Genomic DNA, 18,419 nt, shown 5'->3' with positions numbered 1-18,419 from the left:
ACACTTTACGACGTTTAAGTGCAAAAGAATACATACCAAAACTCACTATTGATTCAAAACATAAGTGTGAGACTTGTGTTTAGGCAAAATTAACGAGATCATCATTTAAACTTGTGGAAAGGAACACCAAAGTACTAGACCTAATACATAGCGACATATGTGTTTTAAAATTCGCACCAACAAGAGGAGGAAACAAGTATTTTATTACATTCATTGATGATTGTACAAAATACTGCTATGTATATTTGTTGAAAAGCAAAGATGAAGCTATAGATAAATTTAAAATCTATAAAGAAGAAGTTGAGACACAACAAACTGAGAAAATCAAAACGATACGAAGTGATCGTGGAGGTGAATATGTTGAACCATTTGGGGAATTCTGTTCACAACATGGTATAATCCATGAGGTCACTGCACCATACTCCCCTCAATCAAATGGTGTGGCTGAGAGGAAGAATCGCACTCTGAAAGAGATGATGAATGCGATGTTGTTAAGCTCTGGGCTTCTACAATCGATGTGGGGAGAAGCAATCTTAAGCGCAAATAATATTTTAAATATTACGATGCCCAAGAATAAGGATGTAAGTCCTTATGAAATGTGGAAGAAAAAGAAACCAAGTTACCAACACCTAAAAGTGTGGGGGTGCCTTGCAAAGGTACTGATCCCTACACCGAAGAAGGTGAAGATAGGTCCTAAGACTGTGGATTGTATCTTCATTGGATATCCTCCACACAGTACTGCATATCGGTTTCTTATTTATGAATCCAAGATTCCTGACATTCAAAAGAATACAATTATGGAATCAAGGAATGCCTCATTCTTTGAGACGATGTTTCCCTGTAATCCAGGAAACCCACAACCTACGATGTCTAAACGATCTCATGAGTCTGTAGATGACAATAATGAGAGTGACGAAAGTGAAGACGGAAATATGGGGGTAGTGAGAAGGAGCAAAAGACAACGAACGGAGAAATCCTATGGGTCTGATTTTATGACCTATTTGCTCGAAGAAGGTGACCCGAAAACCTATAAGGAGGCGGTTACCTCACCTGATGGGCCTATGTGGAAAGAGGCCATCAAGAATGAAGTTGATTCAATTATGCAGAATCATACTTGGGAATTAGTGGACTTGCCAACTGGTTGCAAACCATTAGGTAGCAAGTGGGTTTTCAAGAAGAAGTTGAAAATGAATGGCACTATCGATAAGTACAAGGCTAGACTTGTAATTAAAGGATACAAGCAACAAAAAGGCCTTGATTACTTTGATACATATTCTCCTATAACGAGAATAACATCCATAAGGATGATGTTTACTATCGCTGCAATGCGTAATCTAACTGTACATCAAATGGATGTGAAAACAGCTTTCCTAAATGGAGACATAGATGAGGAAATCTATATGGAACAACCTGAAGGGTTTGTCGTCCCTGGACAAGAAAGGAAAGTCTGTAGATTGGTGAAATCATTGTATGGTTTGAAGCAAGCGCCTATGAAATGACATGAAAAAATTGACGAGGTCGTGTTGGGCAATGGCTTCAAAATCAATGAAAGTGATAGCTGTGCCTATTACAAGGATAACGAGAGTGGCTATGTCATGATGACAATATATGTAGATGATCTACTTATTGTCGGAAGTAATGATAAAGTGATCAAATCTACAAAGGACAAGTTAAAATTAAGATTTGACATGAAAGACATGGGACTAGCAAATGTAATTCTGGGAATTCAAATTTCTAGAACATCAGAGGGTCTCGCATTAAGTCAACCACATTATATTGACAAGATCCTTAAGAAGTTTCTTAAGGATGATTTTGAGAAAGCTAGGACACCTGTGGATATGACTTTGCACCTATCCAAGAACAAAGGTGTAGCTGTTTCCCAATTAGAATACTCGAGGATAATTGGTAGTCTGATGTACCTCATGAGCTATACAAGACCAGACATTGCATACTCAATTAGCAAGTTGAGTAGGTTTACGAGTAATCCGGGAGCTGATCACTGGAAAACGATCATAAGGGTACTAAGGTACTTGAGGGGAACTCGAGACTATGGACTGCACTATGGTAGATACCCAGCAGTATTAGAAGGATATACTGACGCAAATTGGATATCTAGCATGTGTTTACATTAGCTGGAGTGGCAATATCATGGAAATCCTCAAAACAAACGGTGATAACTCATTTCACGATGGAAGCTGAGTTTGTGGCACTAGAGAAATGCGCCGAAGAGGCTGAATATCTACGTCAGTTTCTGGAGGATATTCCAAGATGACCAAAGCCTGTAACTGCAATAGGGATTCACTGTGATAGTCAATCCGCTATTGGCAGAGCACAGAGCACGATGTATAATGGAAAGTCTCGTCATAAACGACGACGACACAGTTCCATTAGACAATTGATCTCAACCGGAATTATCACTATTGACTATATACCGTCAAAAGATAATATCGCGGATCCACTAACCAAAGGGTTATCAAGAGAAGTGGTTGAGAAATTATCGAGAGGGATGGGCCTTAAGCCTATTGCTTAACGGCATCATGGTGGACACCCAACCATTGCTGACTGGAGATCCCAAGAACTTGGTTCAATAGGACAACTAAATCATGATGACCAAATCACCGTGGGGGTAACCCCTGGCCTGTTCCTATGATGAGGAAACAGTGAGGCCCGTAAGGTACGAGGTTAAACTTTGAGCTTTTAATGATCTTTGATGAATACATGGAGTTCAGGAGTGAACGCATGGAATTCAGTTCAGTAAACGCGGGTTACTCTATAAGATAAAGATCACCTATGTGGGAGAGAAATGGGGCCGCTTCAAAGGAGAATTGCGAGGCACAATTCTTTAGAAACTCCTGCAGAACCAGGACGATGTTCCATGGCCAAAATGGACATACTCATGAGAGCTGTACGAGTCATAAACGATATAGTGATAAGTATATCATCATTTACACAAACGGTCGAACAGTTCAAGGACAAACACGTCTACTGTCTACCAGTAAAGTCGGTATGCTTACTCGAGCGAAGGTTCAAGGAGCATTCTCTACCTATCGTATGCTATATCTGATCGAAGAAACTATCACGAAGTCAAGCCTTGTGTCTGTTTGTCTGTCTTTCTGGTGTGTGCTACTAAGATCACCAATCTCACCCATATGGGGGATTGTTGGAAAATATGGGTATAAGTCCCATATTGGTAAGTCATATTTTTGAGCATTATGACAAAAAGATGTGTAAGATATGATGATATTCTCTTAATAATGGAAATTATTATTTTCCATTAGAATTTGGCTCAAATATTATGGCATAAATTAATTTGATTCTGTTTCAGATTAATTGATATGGTGTATGTCTTGATATATTTAATCTGATTCTATTTCAGATTATTTATGAAATAGAGTAGCTTGCAAGTATTACACCGATTCCATAATTAATGATATTTAATTATGGAAAAGAGTAGCGCACAAGTCTATCTACACCTATATAAACACCTCTAAGGCATTAAAGTTAGACACACCAAAAATATATTCGCCTCTAAACACAAAATCCTACCTCTCTCTCTCTGTTGGTGATAGTTTCGTTCCCGTTCAAGCTTGTTGAAGGTGCTCGTTATCCGTAACGCCGCCGCTACCTCGTTTTATCCTGGGAGGCTATCGACTCACACATACGGTGAGAGGCGAAATAGCTTTAAGGAGACAGTTTCAACTGGACTCGAGGATCTCTCTTCTGTTTATATCCTTTCTTTCTCTGTTTGATTTCGTTTACTCACGCACACACTCGTTTGATTTATATGTATTAATCACAGATTGTTTTCACAGAATATGATAGATGATGCGATCTGTTATTTAGTAGAATATAATATTTGCATCATTACATACTTGATGTAATTAATATATACGTATTATAAAAGATATTGATATAAACCATTTATAATATTTTGTGTATCTGCTTATTTTTCGAGGATTTGTTCTCCATTATGGTTAAATTTGAAAAAAATCGCTACAGATATGATTTTAAGGTACTTGTCTAAATAAATTTCCTTATTAAATAAATTATAAGAGTAAACGGGAATTTAGTAGAATGTAGGGTACTTGCGAATATTAATAATGAATTTTATTTTTGTTCAAAATGAATGTCTAGCATAAGTGGTTGAGAGTCTCGCTTTTGACTTCGAGGTGTTGAGTTTGATTCCTAACACTAATTAATATTTTTCTAAATTAAACTTCTATTGAATTTTTTATAGCAATATCTTTAGTAATTTTCATGGCATTTATAAATCCAGTGTCCTTGTATAATGTATTCTTTAAAAAAATTAATTAATTCTTGTATCTCATCAATAGCAACATCAATAAGCATATCACTAGATTGTAAATATTTACTAATTAAATTCACTGCATGCAAAATCTCATATCATATAATTAAACCTACCAAAAATTCAAAATTTCCAATATGAATACAAGCTAAAGTATTAACGCTACACCTAACATCATTGTCACCATCTGTTTCAGCTAATTCCAGTAAGACTTCTCTTGTTTCTATAGGTTGAAATCTAATTGCTTTCACATCTTCCACACGACTTTCCTATCTGGTGGAAGAGAGTGGTTTAACACTAATTTTAACATGCTCTTTTAAAATTTTCCATCTATTCGTTGAGTTTGAGAACAAGTTAAAAATACCTTGTATAATACCAAAAAAATCTTTTGCTTTTACACAAGAATTTGCAATATCACAGAGTGCTAGATTTAAACTGACATCCACAAGGAGTATAAAAAACCCTACGATTTATATCAAGTAATCTTTTTTGAACACCTTGATGTTTACCATTCATATTAGATCCATTATCATATCTCTGGCCTATAATACTATCAATGTTAAGATCAAGAGTAACAAGTGCATACTCTAGTATACTAAAAAGTCCAAGACCTGATGTGTCATCTGCTTTCAAAAATTCTACAAAATATTTTTCTACTTGAATGGGATTACTAGATACATTCATACATCTTAATATGAGAGACATTTGTTCCTAATGACTTGCATCAGGAGTACAATCAAGTATCACAAAAAAATATTTTGCTTCTTTGATTTTTCTAATCATAACATTTTTTATTTCATTAGCCAAAGAGACAATCAACTCATTTTGAATTTTATTACTAAGATAATGATGATGAATTTCACTATGTTCAATACGACGCAAATGTTATTTCATAATAGGATCCCATTTAGCAATCATCTCTATAAATCCTAGAAATTTCCATTATTCTCATCAAAAGGCCGGTCATTTGTTCCACGAAAAGCTAATGTATTTGTAGTTAGGTATTCCGCAACATGGATTATTCTATTTAGTAACTCCTTCCAATGTTGTTTTTCCTTTTTAATCTGTTCTTGAACAACTTTATCAATTATTTTGTTTGTCTCTAGTCTGTCATGCAAATCAATCCAAGCACACACATTATTAACATGTTCGCCACTATTTTCATGTTCCTTAAACCTGACAGGAGCATGTATCCAATCATTAAATCCCTCATTTATCGATCTAATTTCTTTTTGTGAAGTTTTTTTTAAATAACTTGCAACAAAAAATTATATTTTATCAAGATCTTTTGAATACACTAACCATGGTCTATCATATTTTTCACCATTTAACATATAAATATCTTGATAATTTATCTCGAGGGCCTTTAACTATAGAAAGATCTCTTTTAGGATCATTTAATATTAATAAATCTCTTGACTTAACGTCAAGACCATCCCAAATTCTTGGATCATAAATATCAACACATCCATCCACATTTTCCTCTTGATTTACTTCAATAACAATATCACCAGGGTGACTAATATCAATGCCATCTTCTTTTTTTTCACTATCATCATGATTCTCTTGATTTGAATTATTATCACAACCTAAATCATTTGTCAAAATTTTGGGAACATCAACATCATTATTAACATTTTGAGACTCCCTAATAACAAACTTATTAAGAGCTCCTTTTTGAGATTGAATAAATTCTTCGGCCTTTCCTTTTTTCTTTCTTTTTTCATATCTCGATAATTGTTTAGGAGGCTTAATTTTACTTCTAGTATATTAAAAGTGCACAAATATTGAATATAAATCTAGAAAATAAATAAGAATAAAAGAAAATAAATAAGAACAAAAGAACCTGGCAGGTGTGACACACAAATTTTTAATCAAAGTGATCTCTAAATTTGTGATAAAATGCAGCCCTGAGCCCTAGATGTTCGATGATTGATGAGTGATGAGTGTTGAGTGATGAAAAGATTAACCAAGGAAGGAATATAAGAAGTCTTTTTTTTAATAGAGACAAGATGATGAAATATGAATAGGTAATATGTGTTATATGAGTTAGTAGAGTCACCCATACAAATTCAAAATATTAAGAATGCAAAGAGTTTAAAAGTTAATTAGTACATATTTAGACGTTAAATTGACTTTTTTAATTATAATTAAATTTATTAACTTTAATGAAGTTTTTAAACTACAATTTTCAATACAAGTATTTATTATTTCTATTAAGATGATTTTAATATTTGTGTTTCTAAAATTTATGTGCCTTATTAATAACAATTAAAAATTATTTAAGTGTAGGACATTTTTTTTTTTGCATTTTCAAATTTTATCCTTAAAAATTAAAATTAAAATTTAGTTTGCTACTTTTTTTATTCATTTTAACTGTATGTTATGTATACACCTATATAAAAAAAATGTGCCCTAGCAAATTTAGGGGTCAGCCTTTCAAGTTTCTAAGTTCCGTAGGTAATTAACAACTGATTTGTTTACGTTACCATTTCCCTTGGTATATGAAGTAAGAATTTTTTACGTTACCATTTTCCCTTGGTATACAAGAATTCTTGTAGCGCAAACGGGTATTTATAATTTTTATTTTGAACAAAAGTTAATATTAATATTGATATTGATAAATTTAGCTATCTCATGTTATAAATTGAACGATGTGTATTTTAAATTTTAAGCTGTTTTTTAACTTTTAATTAATTTTCCAACTTATTTTACATAAACAACATTTAACAGTTTAAAGTCAAAAATCACTATAAGCTCCTACCTAAAGTAGTAAAGTGTTAACACAAACAAGATGTTAGTCCTACAAATGAACTATAACACAAAGATGTTAGTCCTACAAATGAACCATAACACAGAAACTCTAAGACTTCCGAGAGAAAAATATGCCATATATTTTACCTGTGCTTGTGATGACAAACACCGAAAGGAGCAATAAAACAACCTTAGTCGTTGTAATATTAGAACTTGCTAGTAACATTAGGCACCATGATGGTGTTACAAGTCTTGTGTGGCAATCACCTGAGGTGCATGAGTCAGGGAAGAGGGTAAACAAACTCAATACGCACTTTACACGAGTCGCCTGAGGTTAATGTTTACGGAAAGTACTATAATAACTTGTTAAACTATACGGAAAATTAAGCGAGCATATAATGTGAAAAGACCTGGCAAGATTAAGCAAACAAGACATTCAAATTTGTTCGCTGTTGGCAAATGTAAGGGAAAACAGTAGGCAAGTCATTAAAATTAAAATTAGGATGCACCCACATCAAGAACTTAAGAACCGAATTTTAAAGGATCACTTCCAGTAGACGAAAGTACAATATGTAATTCACTTTTTCTAACTGGATCATATAATTGTGAAAACAGTGAAGCAGACAGCATTGTTTCTAAACCAAGTTAAACCATAGAAAACAACAGTGTTTAAGAAAAAAAAAAGAAGCATTCTACGTGTCACATTCCTTCCATAGGTCATCTTCATTTTTCTCCGGGTCCATCCAAGTTTTACTGTATCAGGCTTCATAAAAGCGCAAGTTTATATCTGCAAGTATTAACCAACATAAAGACATTAGACATGCAAACTACTAACAATTATTACGGAAATAGACAACAACAATTTAACTGCTAATTCTATATGTTTAAGTGTATAACCATCATATAGACGGAAATAGTGAATGAAAGTGTGATGGAGACATATAATCATTAAAACTTAACTTCATAAAAAGTTATACTTACATCTGTTTGTTTTACAGCAAGCAAAACAAGAACATTGTAATCACTAATGTAGCATGCTACATCCTTAAATTACATTATTTGGCAAATACGCAAATCATAAATACTCAGTTCACTAGGCACTTTCAAGAAAATGTTATAACTATTTACTAAAAGTCCACGGTGACTAGAAGAAAAACTAGTCCAGGAAGTATACGAGTAAAGCTAATTGATTTATTAAAAGGCATGTTTGATTTTATAAAATATAGAAACTATAACGATAAAAAATAACAAGAACCTCAATCCAACCATCGTGTCTATGCAAAAAAAACAAATACAAATACAAACATTTAATTTCTAACAGTCTGCTGCCCTTGTGGTTGCACTTTAATTATCATGATACTAATTTATGGGAGCCAATTTTGTTACTACTAGAAAAATGTACAAATAAAGTGATTAACACTATGAACTGTAACTTCTGTTTTAATTAAGGTACAAGCTTGCTCGTAATATTCATTCTGTAGAAAACATCAGATCAAACAGTTTCACTAAGATGACCAGGAATAAAAACATATTATGCAGAACTGATTTGTTGATGTGTATGGTTAGGACATAAAAGAAGCCATCTCCACATGAACTAAAAATATTTAAATTGATTAATTTGTCTACTCCGCGATAAATTTTAAGTTTTACATTTACTTTTTGGAATACAAGCAAAAACACAAACTGCTTATGTCACCACAGTGATTTTACAACAGCAAAAACTTGTGAAGCTAACACAGTCTAGAACTATAAAATTCCAAGAACCAAAAAGATTTAGTAAATCATTAATCTAAAAGCTAAGAGAATGAATTCTCTAGAGGAAAGCACATGGAAATAATAAGCACACACAAACCTCAAAGTAGGCCAAACGCTGCCAGCATATCTCATACACGAGCTCTGACTCTTTAAATCATGACTGTCAATTATAAATGTTTTATTAATAGAAGATGAAAGGCAACTGCATAACTCTTCTGTAAACTACAGTATCATCTAACTATGAATGTTATACTACTGGAAGTTGTATGTCTTAAACAATGCTACTATCTTGTGAATTCTGTTTAACCTTAAATTCAACCATGTCTGGCGAATTTCAGGTCGGTCATTTTTGTGCAGTCGCTTTTACCCGTGTTTTCTTGTAGTGCTATTTTTTTGGTCCTATATCACATGTGTGATGTGTGTATGTGTGTGTATGTGTGCTGGGTTTAAATTATTTCGTTTGCTTCTATTCGCAGATTAGCTATGTAGATTGGAGATTCTTAATTAAAGGATTGTGATATAAATATATAATCACAAGCATTATAATATAATGTTCTTACAAAATGAGAGCATGTACTAAATGTTCAATATCGTAAACAATGTCAATTATGAACTACAGAACAATAAGAAAAGTACTATTACATGTGCATGATCGAGTACATGTACAAAAATGCAATTTTTCAGCATCTTTTATCTAAAATCCTGATTTTACAGGATGTAAACAGGAAATATACAGAAACATGCCTAGTCAATTAGTTACTCAGCCTACCAGCCATAAATTCAACCTAATCATGTTTCAACTATGATTCTGTACCTGGGAGAGAGCATACATTGGGGATAGCCGGATAGTCACAATATTTTCGAATATATTGTGTTAAACACTCAACAACATTATTTAATCATTAAGCTATATCTAACTTAAGTATATCACGTTGTTAAGCTACATTTAACTTTGGCCGGTTTAACTATTTCAATGGCACAGGATCCCTGAGAATTATTTAATATTGTCAAATTGATGCTACTGCTATATGAATCTCTCAACCAAAAGATTTTCTAACAATACACGATGTGTTAGCCTGCTTTGAGATATAGTTAGTATTAGTACGCCCGCCTAAAAAAATATGCAACTTTCTGTCTCCTTGCACTCCTGACTCAACCAACCTATGTAAACTTACTGGATTTTTTGAATAAGAAGGTTTAAAAAGAATGTTTTTATGTTTTCATTTAGAAGAGCCAAAATATATTTATTTATATAAAAAAGGAGGCTTTAGGGAAGTAGTCTGCCTTGGTCTTGGTAAATTTTATACTCAGGAAAGTGTGTAAACTAGATCTTCATATCAGTTATTTCTATTCCAGAATGCAAGATGTTCCGAACCTGATTTGTAGGCAACAAGTTATCTACCATGACTGTTGCTCCATACAGAGTAACTTGCCTCCTATATTACGGGCACTTTAGAGTACAATCCCTGTATATAATCTTATACTACACTTCAGATTTCTTAGTATGGTGCCTCTGGGAATATTCCACAATATAGAAATAATGACGACGGATGACAATACTGATATAGGCCATGTACATTTTTACAGACCACCACCTATATATAAAGGTGAACTACAAAATCAATGTTTCAATTCTCAAGTGTTCCGTAATCATTACAATTTTATACACAAGCTTCTTTTATATGGAGAAAAGAAACTACCTTCGAATTGTAAATGAGCTGGTGTAAAATGTAAAAGTGAGGAAATTTAGTAACCAGTTCAATTTTTCATTGCCGCTAAAGTCATTAAAAATATGTAAACGTCTCCAAAACTAAGCATATGTAGGTAGTTGTTTTAAAAATTATGATTGGAAGTCACAGATTTAAGTAAAATGGCTCGGGAAGATAGGTTTGCATCTGTCTTGAAGTCTTACATTAGTTGCCCTTCATCGAAAGTAAAATGATCTCTTCAGCCAACAAAAATTGCAAAGAAAGCTTAAATTTAACAATATGAGATTCAAACAAGAAACATTTAACTTCAGTATAATCTTTCATGTTCCTAAGTGTACCACTTTAAGAAGGACTCTGCTAGTCACATACCTTCTAAAAGACCTCAAAATTCGTTGCTTCTTCCTGTCGTGCACTAAAGATGTAATGCCGATTCAAAATCTTTAGACAACAATGCAATCCTGCGTGCATGATTCAAATTAGATAAAATGTCAGAAAAAATACACATTCATTATAGAAAGTTCTTTAGAACTATAGCACAGCAATGTAATGGCAGGGAAGCAGAATCAGAGTGCAGAGATAAAACGAAATGTACATTTCTATTTGTGGTGACATATTATACAACTTTCTCTGCGTGTGCATAATTGTTAAATATGAAGAAGCCAAAAGCATGTAACCCAGATGTAAAAACCATGTAAAATGACTTAATTGTCCCTTGCAGCGAAGGATCTTTAAAACAATTAACTCTGAAATCCACGTTTCTCATATGCAAATTTTTAGTAGCATTATTAATTAAAAGTAAAAGTCTGTTTTGGATAGGTAGTAGTATCACTTCTGTCAAGTGAAAGGATACATACGCAGGTTCACATAATGAAGCACTCGGGAGTTTAGTATATACTAAGAACTGTAACAATTTAAGCAAGCTAAACACATACAAATTTCATGACAACAATCATACATCAAATTTAATGACTGGAAGTACCTGTTCATCTTCTTGGGTTTGGTTTTCTTGTTTTTGTCCTTCTTCGTAATCAACTCCATTCCCTCAATAGTAACTAGGCTCTCTGAGTGACTGTAAGACTCTGACCACTGTGGTTCCAAATTGTCGATTCCCATAAGAAGAGTCACAAAATTGGTTCTAGGATCATAGAGGCAAGGGCCACGGGCATTTTCTATCAGCTCCTCAAGTACTATCAGACCGGTTTTAAAGGACTGTTGAGGTTGGAAAAATTCTAAAAAAGGAAAAGGCCCAATAGAATACATCTTTTTCCAACTACAATTATCGTCATCCAGCACATACATATCAATCATGTGTTTCTCAAGTGCTCCAGGAGTACACTGAACGAAAACCGCAATACGATTCTGATACTCAAACGGTTTTACCCAAGTATCTCCCCTGAAGTGTTCCGGATAATGAACCTTCTTATACATCCCGGTACAAGGATCAAACCCCGCCAAAATCCAATTCTGCTGATTCGATCTCGGATCATCCGGCATCACATCATCTCCCACAAAATACGGAACACCCTTCACAATAAACTGACAATTACACCGACTAGGCCAAAACGAGAAATCCCCATCAACATCCTCCCAACACCCCCTATACACCGAATAAACCTTCACTCTAGCCCGCTGACCTTTCGCAAAAAACTCCGCCCTCGAAACATACCCAGTAACAATCCTTATAATCCTAAAATCATCATTCCCCTCATCATACCCCAACCCAAAAGCCGAACACGTAACATCCCCCCCAAAACCCCCACATTCTCTACCAATCTTAACAACCTTCCATCGATTAACCCCGGGATTCCACAACCCGACAAACCTCTCATTCAACTCCCCCAAATTCATAACCAAAACAACCCCATTAACCGAACCCGCAAGCACCATATTCTTCGAAAACTCCCCAAACCCAATCCCTTTCCTAAACTCACAATTACCATTAACCCCATTTTCCAATTCAACCAACCTAACCGGCATTTTATCGACACGTAACAACGACACAACCTTACTACAATTAATTCGATTACAAGTACTATGAGTACTGCGATGACTACAATTACGAGTATTAGGTTTACGAGTAATATAAGCATTGCAAATGATGTGAGTGTGGGTGTTTGTAGAGTGAATAAGGAGGTGTTTTTTGATGAAGAGTGGGTTTGTGATGAGAGCATACCATGACTTTGAAACGCATTTCAATCTTGCGAGTGATTTGGGGTCGGTGTGAGTGAGGATTTTGATGATTAGTGATGGTGGGAGAGGGGTTGTGTGAGATGATGAAGTGGGGTTGTTGCGCCGGTGCGTGTTGCGCCGCCCTCCTCTTCCGGTGGGTGCCATTTTTTAGGGGAGAGTGAGAGTGAGAGGGGGACTTAGGGTCTTGCAAGTGTTTGTTTATGGTTGAATAAGTATTTAGAAATGTGTTTTGTCACCGCAAGCAGGGCAATTTGTTCATTTCGCCTAATTCAGGTTTTCCGTATTTTCGTGTTTCGTGTAATAGAATGTATTATGTTAGGGATGATTCGTTCATTTCCCTTAATTAAATTTTTTGGAATTTTCGTATTTTCGTATACTAAATGTATTTTGTTATGAAATTTAGGCAATTCGTTCTTTTTGTGTATTCCAGTTTCTGGGATTTTAGGTATTTTCATGTAATGAAATGTGTTTTGTTTCAGAAGCTGGGCTATTAATTCGTTTCGTGTAATTTAGTTTCGTGAGTTTTCTATAATTTATCAGATTTCGGCCAGAAATATTTGAGGAGATCGATAGAAAAAATCTGATTTGATATCACCTCTTTCATTAATATTTGGTTACGTTAAATAGGTGAAAATTTTGAAAGTAACGTGAAGTTTTTAAAAATTGAAAATGTCTTATTAATAAATCTATATATACTCTTTTGAAAAAAATAATTTTATATATTAATTTGATTAACAGGGATCTTATAAGAACCTAAAATGCACTTTTGTAATTTTAGAGAAGTATACAATTGGACCGCATCTTTTGAAGATCTGGCCCAATTCAATTTGAAGAATTCCAGACTTTTTGAGATCCAGTCCAACAGATTTATGGGCCCATCTAACTCTGGTCCAACTTGCATACTAATGTTAGACCATAACTTTCCGGATCTGTCACTATAAATAAAAGTAGGATTAAGCAACATGAAGAAAATAGCAATGTTGGCAACATTGCTTCTTCCCAACCAAAGTACATGATACCTAAATACCATGATATAATTCAAAGTTTCGATCACCGTCGCATAGCATAACTGTAGAAATCGTCGAGATACAGCGATTATCGGGGTTCAAAGGGCAAGTAACAAGGCTCCTACATTGAGTTCTTGAACGAGACAGATTAAATAATAGATTAATAGAGAACTTTCAAAAGGGAAACATTCTACATGTCATGTTCCTTTAATAACATCTAATGTCTTCATTTCCATCACATCCTTCCGGTACTAGCCTAGTAGCCTTCAACAAAACAGTCATATCTGGAAGTTAAAAACAACAGAGAGATTAGATATGGAAACTACAAAGATTTCAGAATTGTATGGCTATCATAGAAAGAGACGATACCAACTTAAAAATTAAAAACACTAATTAAATTACTAATAACAAATGTATAGCCAATTAGCCAGCGTCAAAGACAGAACATACACACCCAAATTGATGAAAACTTGTATTTACATCTCCCTGTGCTATGCAGCAAGCAAAAGAACACATTTAAATATTTAATTAGTAATGCTTAATACTGGTAGCTACGCTGGTACAACTTAAAACTAAGCAACACTTATAAATTAGAAATGCAACAACTGACCCGAGTATATATTCAAAAATTAGCCTAACTGCATATTATAATCATGATAAGTAGAATTGTATACGTTCAGAACAGAGATTGGTATCTGACACAATAACTTAGGTATGAGAGGATCTGAAGATACTTCTTGTCAGTGAATGCTTTAAGATACATTGAGTCCAATGAATGGTATCACAAAATTTTATTGATGCCCATTCTAACAGTAACATGATATCTCAATTCTCCATTGACTTAGGAAAAAGAGCTAATTGCACATAAGACTAGACAGCTATGGATGTCATAATTCACATACAAAAGGTAAGTGTTTATGTACCATGACCAATGTAGGTGTGTGTGTAAACATCACCACACTTAGCATTTTAGTACATGTGATTGTTGTTAATAAGTCAGATCTTCATTAAGCTTAATTTCTAGAGAACACTTCTTCTGTTGACCCATGCGAACTACTCCTTCCGTACCTTTCAATTGTTTACATTTTTTAGAGAGTGTCCGACACACATTTTAAGGTGCATATAAAGTATAGTTCTGTAAAAAAAATTTACAAGTTTGTTTCTCTGAATAAAAATTAAAACATTCAACTTTTATTCAGAAAAAGAAAATTGTAAAAATAAGCTAAATAATTATACTTTTTATGCACCTTAAAATGTGTGCCGGACACTTCCTCATAAATGTAAACAATTGGAAGGGATTGAGGGAGTAATTTCTAGAGGTTCTCACCTTTCATGTTTTTCATGTTATACAACCAAATCACCATATAATTGGGTAAAATGCAAAGTAAATTAACCTTGTCATACTCCAGTGAAGAGCAGGAGCAGACACTGATTAGCATAGGTAAAAATTAGCGTAACAAAATTTAGAAGACAATGTTAACTAACCTAGTAATTAGTAAAATTACAAGAACAGAGTATTGTACTTGCACCTTCAAAGTCCCTTTTCTAAACAGTTACCGTTAAAATCACTGACTGGCAACGTCAAACATTAAAGAAAAAGATAAACAATTAAAAAATCCCATAATAGGTCACTGATTCCAGTGCTTTTGAAACTAACTGATAGAGGAAGAAGCACATGTAAACTAAGTGCCAACAGAAGTTAAACAGCCCTTAGTGGCTTGTATGAGAATTATGAAGTACAAGGTTTAATCTATATCTTTACACACCTTAAGAACCTTACATGCCCCTAAATTCATTAATAAGAGTATAGATAAAATATCCAAAACTAAACTATGTGGACTTGAGTTGGACAATAGTCAGAATTTCTAAGATAGTAGTACTGAAACAGCAGATTGGAAGCCAGAGAGTCAAGTCAAGCAGGTTGGGAAAAAAATTGCATCAGTCTACCAAGAACACTTGTTTTCCGCCTTCAAAAGTAAAATAATTCTTTCAGTCATAAAATATGCTAGAATAGTTAAATTCAATAATAATGAGATTTAAACAAGAAATATCTTCAGTGCAACTATAAATGTTAATAAGAGTATCGTAAGTAAGAACTCTACTAGTTCCATACCTTCCAAAAGATGGCTTCACTCCTTCATGCCCCACATTAAACATGCAACACAGACTCAAAATCTTTAGACAGCAGTTCAATCCTGCATGTAAAATTCAAGCCAGGTAAAAACTAAAGCTAGTTCATAATAAGATAACAATAACTATAGCACGACGACATAAGGACGGAAGAGAGAAAACAAATAGTATGTGACTTGTGGCGATATGTTATATATGGAGAAGCAAAAGCATGTAACAAGATGTAGAAGGCATGAAAAAATTGTTAAATTTACCCTAATTTGCAAGGAAGCGACTAAAAACCAGTTACAACAGAACGCACCTCAAGTAAATTCAAAATGTAGTTCTTAAGTAGCATCTGTCGTTATAGTAAGAGTCTGTTCTGGAAAGGTATTCTGGCTTTTGTCAAGTCAAAGGCTTTTTAGTCATATAGTAAAGGACTGCACAAATTTGTCTACTAAGCACCGTAATGAATAAAGCATGCCGAATACATGATTTAATGACAAGAACCTTAAAATCACAGTAAAAAAAGAAAAATAATTGCAGTTAATGAAGGGAGATACCTTTTCTTCTTCTTGTCTTTGGTTTTCTTGTTTTTGTCCTCCTTTCCTATCAACTCCATTCCCTTAACAGAAACTAGGCTCTCTGTGTGACTGTAAGATTGCATCCAAAGTGGTTTCAGACCTTCAGTTCCAATGAGACTACTAATATAACTAGTTTTAGGATCATAGAGGTAAAAGTCTCTAGTACGTAACTGCTCCTCAAATACTATTTCACCACTTTTGAAGGACTTTCTAGGTACATGGAATTGAAAATAAGGGAAAGGCCCGATAGTAAACATCTTTGTCCAGATAGCAGTGTCATCATCCAGCACATACAAATCAATCATTGGTTCGTCAAGTAATCCAGGAGTAGACTGAACCATTACAGCAACAGAATCCTGATATTCAAAAGGCTCTGCCCAAGTACTCATTTCCCTAAAGTGTTCCGGATACTGGATCTTTTTATAAAACCCGGTACAAGGATCAAAGCACCCCAAAATCTCATGCTGAAAAGCTACCACACAATCAGGCATCTCGTCAATCCCCACAAAATACGGAGCACCTTTCACAATAAAATTGCAATGATACTGCCGCGGCCAAAACAACAGTTCACCCCCATAATCAACATCCTTCCAACACCCCTTATTCACCGAATAAATCTCAACCCGAGCCCACTTAAAATTCTTATGAAACTCAGTCCTCGAAGTCGACTTAGTAACAACCCTTATAATCCTCAAATCATCATTCCCCTCATCATACCCTAACCCAAAAGCCGAACGTTCAAGCTCACAATCATGCCCCACTTTCTCATCAAGCTTAATCGGCTTCCACTTATTAATTGCAGGGTTCCACAATGCAACAAACTTCCCAATCATTTCATCAATATGCATAAGCAACACTACCCCATTAACCGAACCCGCAACATGCATTTTCCTCGAAAAATCAACAAAATTAATCTTCCTAGGATAATCAAACCTATCTTTACCACTGACATCAATATCAAGCAACTTAACAGGCATTTTATCCACACGTAACAACGATATCGCCTTACTATTACCAGCACCATAAGCATTAAATATCACATGACTATTATTACAGTTATTAAAAGACAGATGCTTCTTAACAAACTTAGGGTGAGTAATGAGACCATACCATGACTTACAAACACACATGAATCTCACAAGTGACTTCACTTCAGTTCTGTAAAGTACTTCAAGAAGCAGCTCAGCTGGTAATGTTTTTCCGGTGGGTTGGGGTTTTGAGGGTTCTGAGTTGGTGGGGTCCACTGGGAGGTGTGAAGATGAAGTGGGTTTGGGTTGGTTTCGCCGGAGATTGTTTCTCCGGCCGCCTCTTCCGGTGCCCATGTGAGTGAGAGTGTGAGTTAGGGTTTTGGAGTGTACTTTCCAATTGGGTCAATTGTACATTGAATTGGAAAGCTGTTTAATTTAAATATTTGGTCGTCGAAAATGAGAAAATGGAGTGCTATCTTTCGATGATTAATTGGATAATCGGTAATTAATAAAATTAATTAATTGGAAAATTAATTAGAATTAATTTAATTAATTAAATATTAATATATAAATTTCTATTTAAATTTTATTAAATTTTCATACGACTTACAAAAATAATATCATATATCACTAGTCCATATTTAATATTTAAATGACATATACATATTTTTATAATTGATTAATGCAAAATAATAAATACTCACTAATCAGTAGTTAGAAAGTGAATACCTACTGATATAAATTAGATACAAATTTATGAACGGTTAAAATTAGATACATAGCAAATTAAAGGAGATTGTGAAATGAATTAATCAATCGAGTATATTTTAGGGAGTAAGAGTATTCTAATTGAAAAAACTTATTAATTTATTAGAGATTAGGATTTAGGAGCATGTGCTAGTCAATACAAGTCAATATATTATTATTAAATATTAACTATTATTTTGAATTTCAATTTTTCTTTAATTTTTTAATATTAATTTTCACATTTTGACCGAACTGACCGATTTTGACCCGAATTGACCAATTTTTGACCA

General features: G+C 34.1%; 2 protein-coding genes across 4 annotated transcripts; both read right to left on the bottom strand.

Annotated features, from left to right (window-relative positions):
• Window positions 1-7,552: 7,552 nt before the first annotated feature.
• LOC141672932 (uncharacterized) lies at window positions 7,553-12,926 on the bottom strand. Of its 2 annotated transcripts, XR_012555741.1 has the most exons (4): window positions 11,504-12,926; window positions 10,894-10,982; window positions 8,913-8,975; window positions 7,553-7,847 (listed from the first exon to the last, which is right to left on the bottom strand). XR_012555741.1 is itself a non-coding variant. In XM_074479632.1 (3 exons), the coding sequence occupies exons 1-2, from the start codon at window positions 12,856-12,858 to the stop codon at window positions 10,937-10,939; spliced, it is 1,401 nt and encodes a 466-aa protein (XP_074335733.1). In that variant the 5' UTR covers window positions 12,859-12,926; the 3' UTR covers window positions 7,553-7,847; window positions 10,894-10,936. The 2 variants fall into 2 exon arrangements, 1 of the variants encoding a protein (XP_074335733.1); XM_074479632.1 differs by lacking the exon at window positions 8,913-8,975.
• An 822-nt stretch (window positions 12,927-13,748) lies between these two features.
• Window positions 13,749-17,799, bottom strand: LOC141672550 (putative F-box protein At3g51171). Of its 2 annotated transcripts, none has more exons than XM_074479171.1 (3): window positions 16,394-17,799; window positions 15,835-15,916; window positions 13,749-14,005 (listed from the first exon to the last, which is right to left on the bottom strand). In XM_074479171.1, the coding sequence occupies exons 1-2, from the start codon at window positions 17,734-17,736 to the stop codon at window positions 15,871-15,873; spliced, it is 1,389 nt and encodes a 462-aa protein (XP_074335272.1). In that variant the 5' UTR covers window positions 17,737-17,799; the 3' UTR covers window positions 13,749-14,005; window positions 15,835-15,870. The 2 variants fall into 2 exon arrangements, with proteins under 2 accessions (XP_074335272.1, XP_074335273.1); XM_074479172.1 differs by lacking the exon at window positions 13,749-14,005 and adding an exon at window positions 15,405-15,688.
• Between the last annotated feature and the right edge of the window lie 620 nt (window positions 17,800-18,419).

This window comes from Apium graveolens, chromosome 7 (genome assembly GCF_009905375.1).
Source record: "Apium graveolens cultivar Ventura chromosome 7, ASM990537v1, whole genome shotgun sequence".
In the NCBI taxonomy this organism is placed as follows: domain Eukaryota; kingdom Viridiplantae; phylum Streptophyta; class Magnoliopsida; order Apiales; family Apiaceae; genus Apium; species Apium graveolens.
Note: the sequence above shows the minus strand (reverse complement) of the source record. Positions and strands in the feature narration are given on the sequence as shown.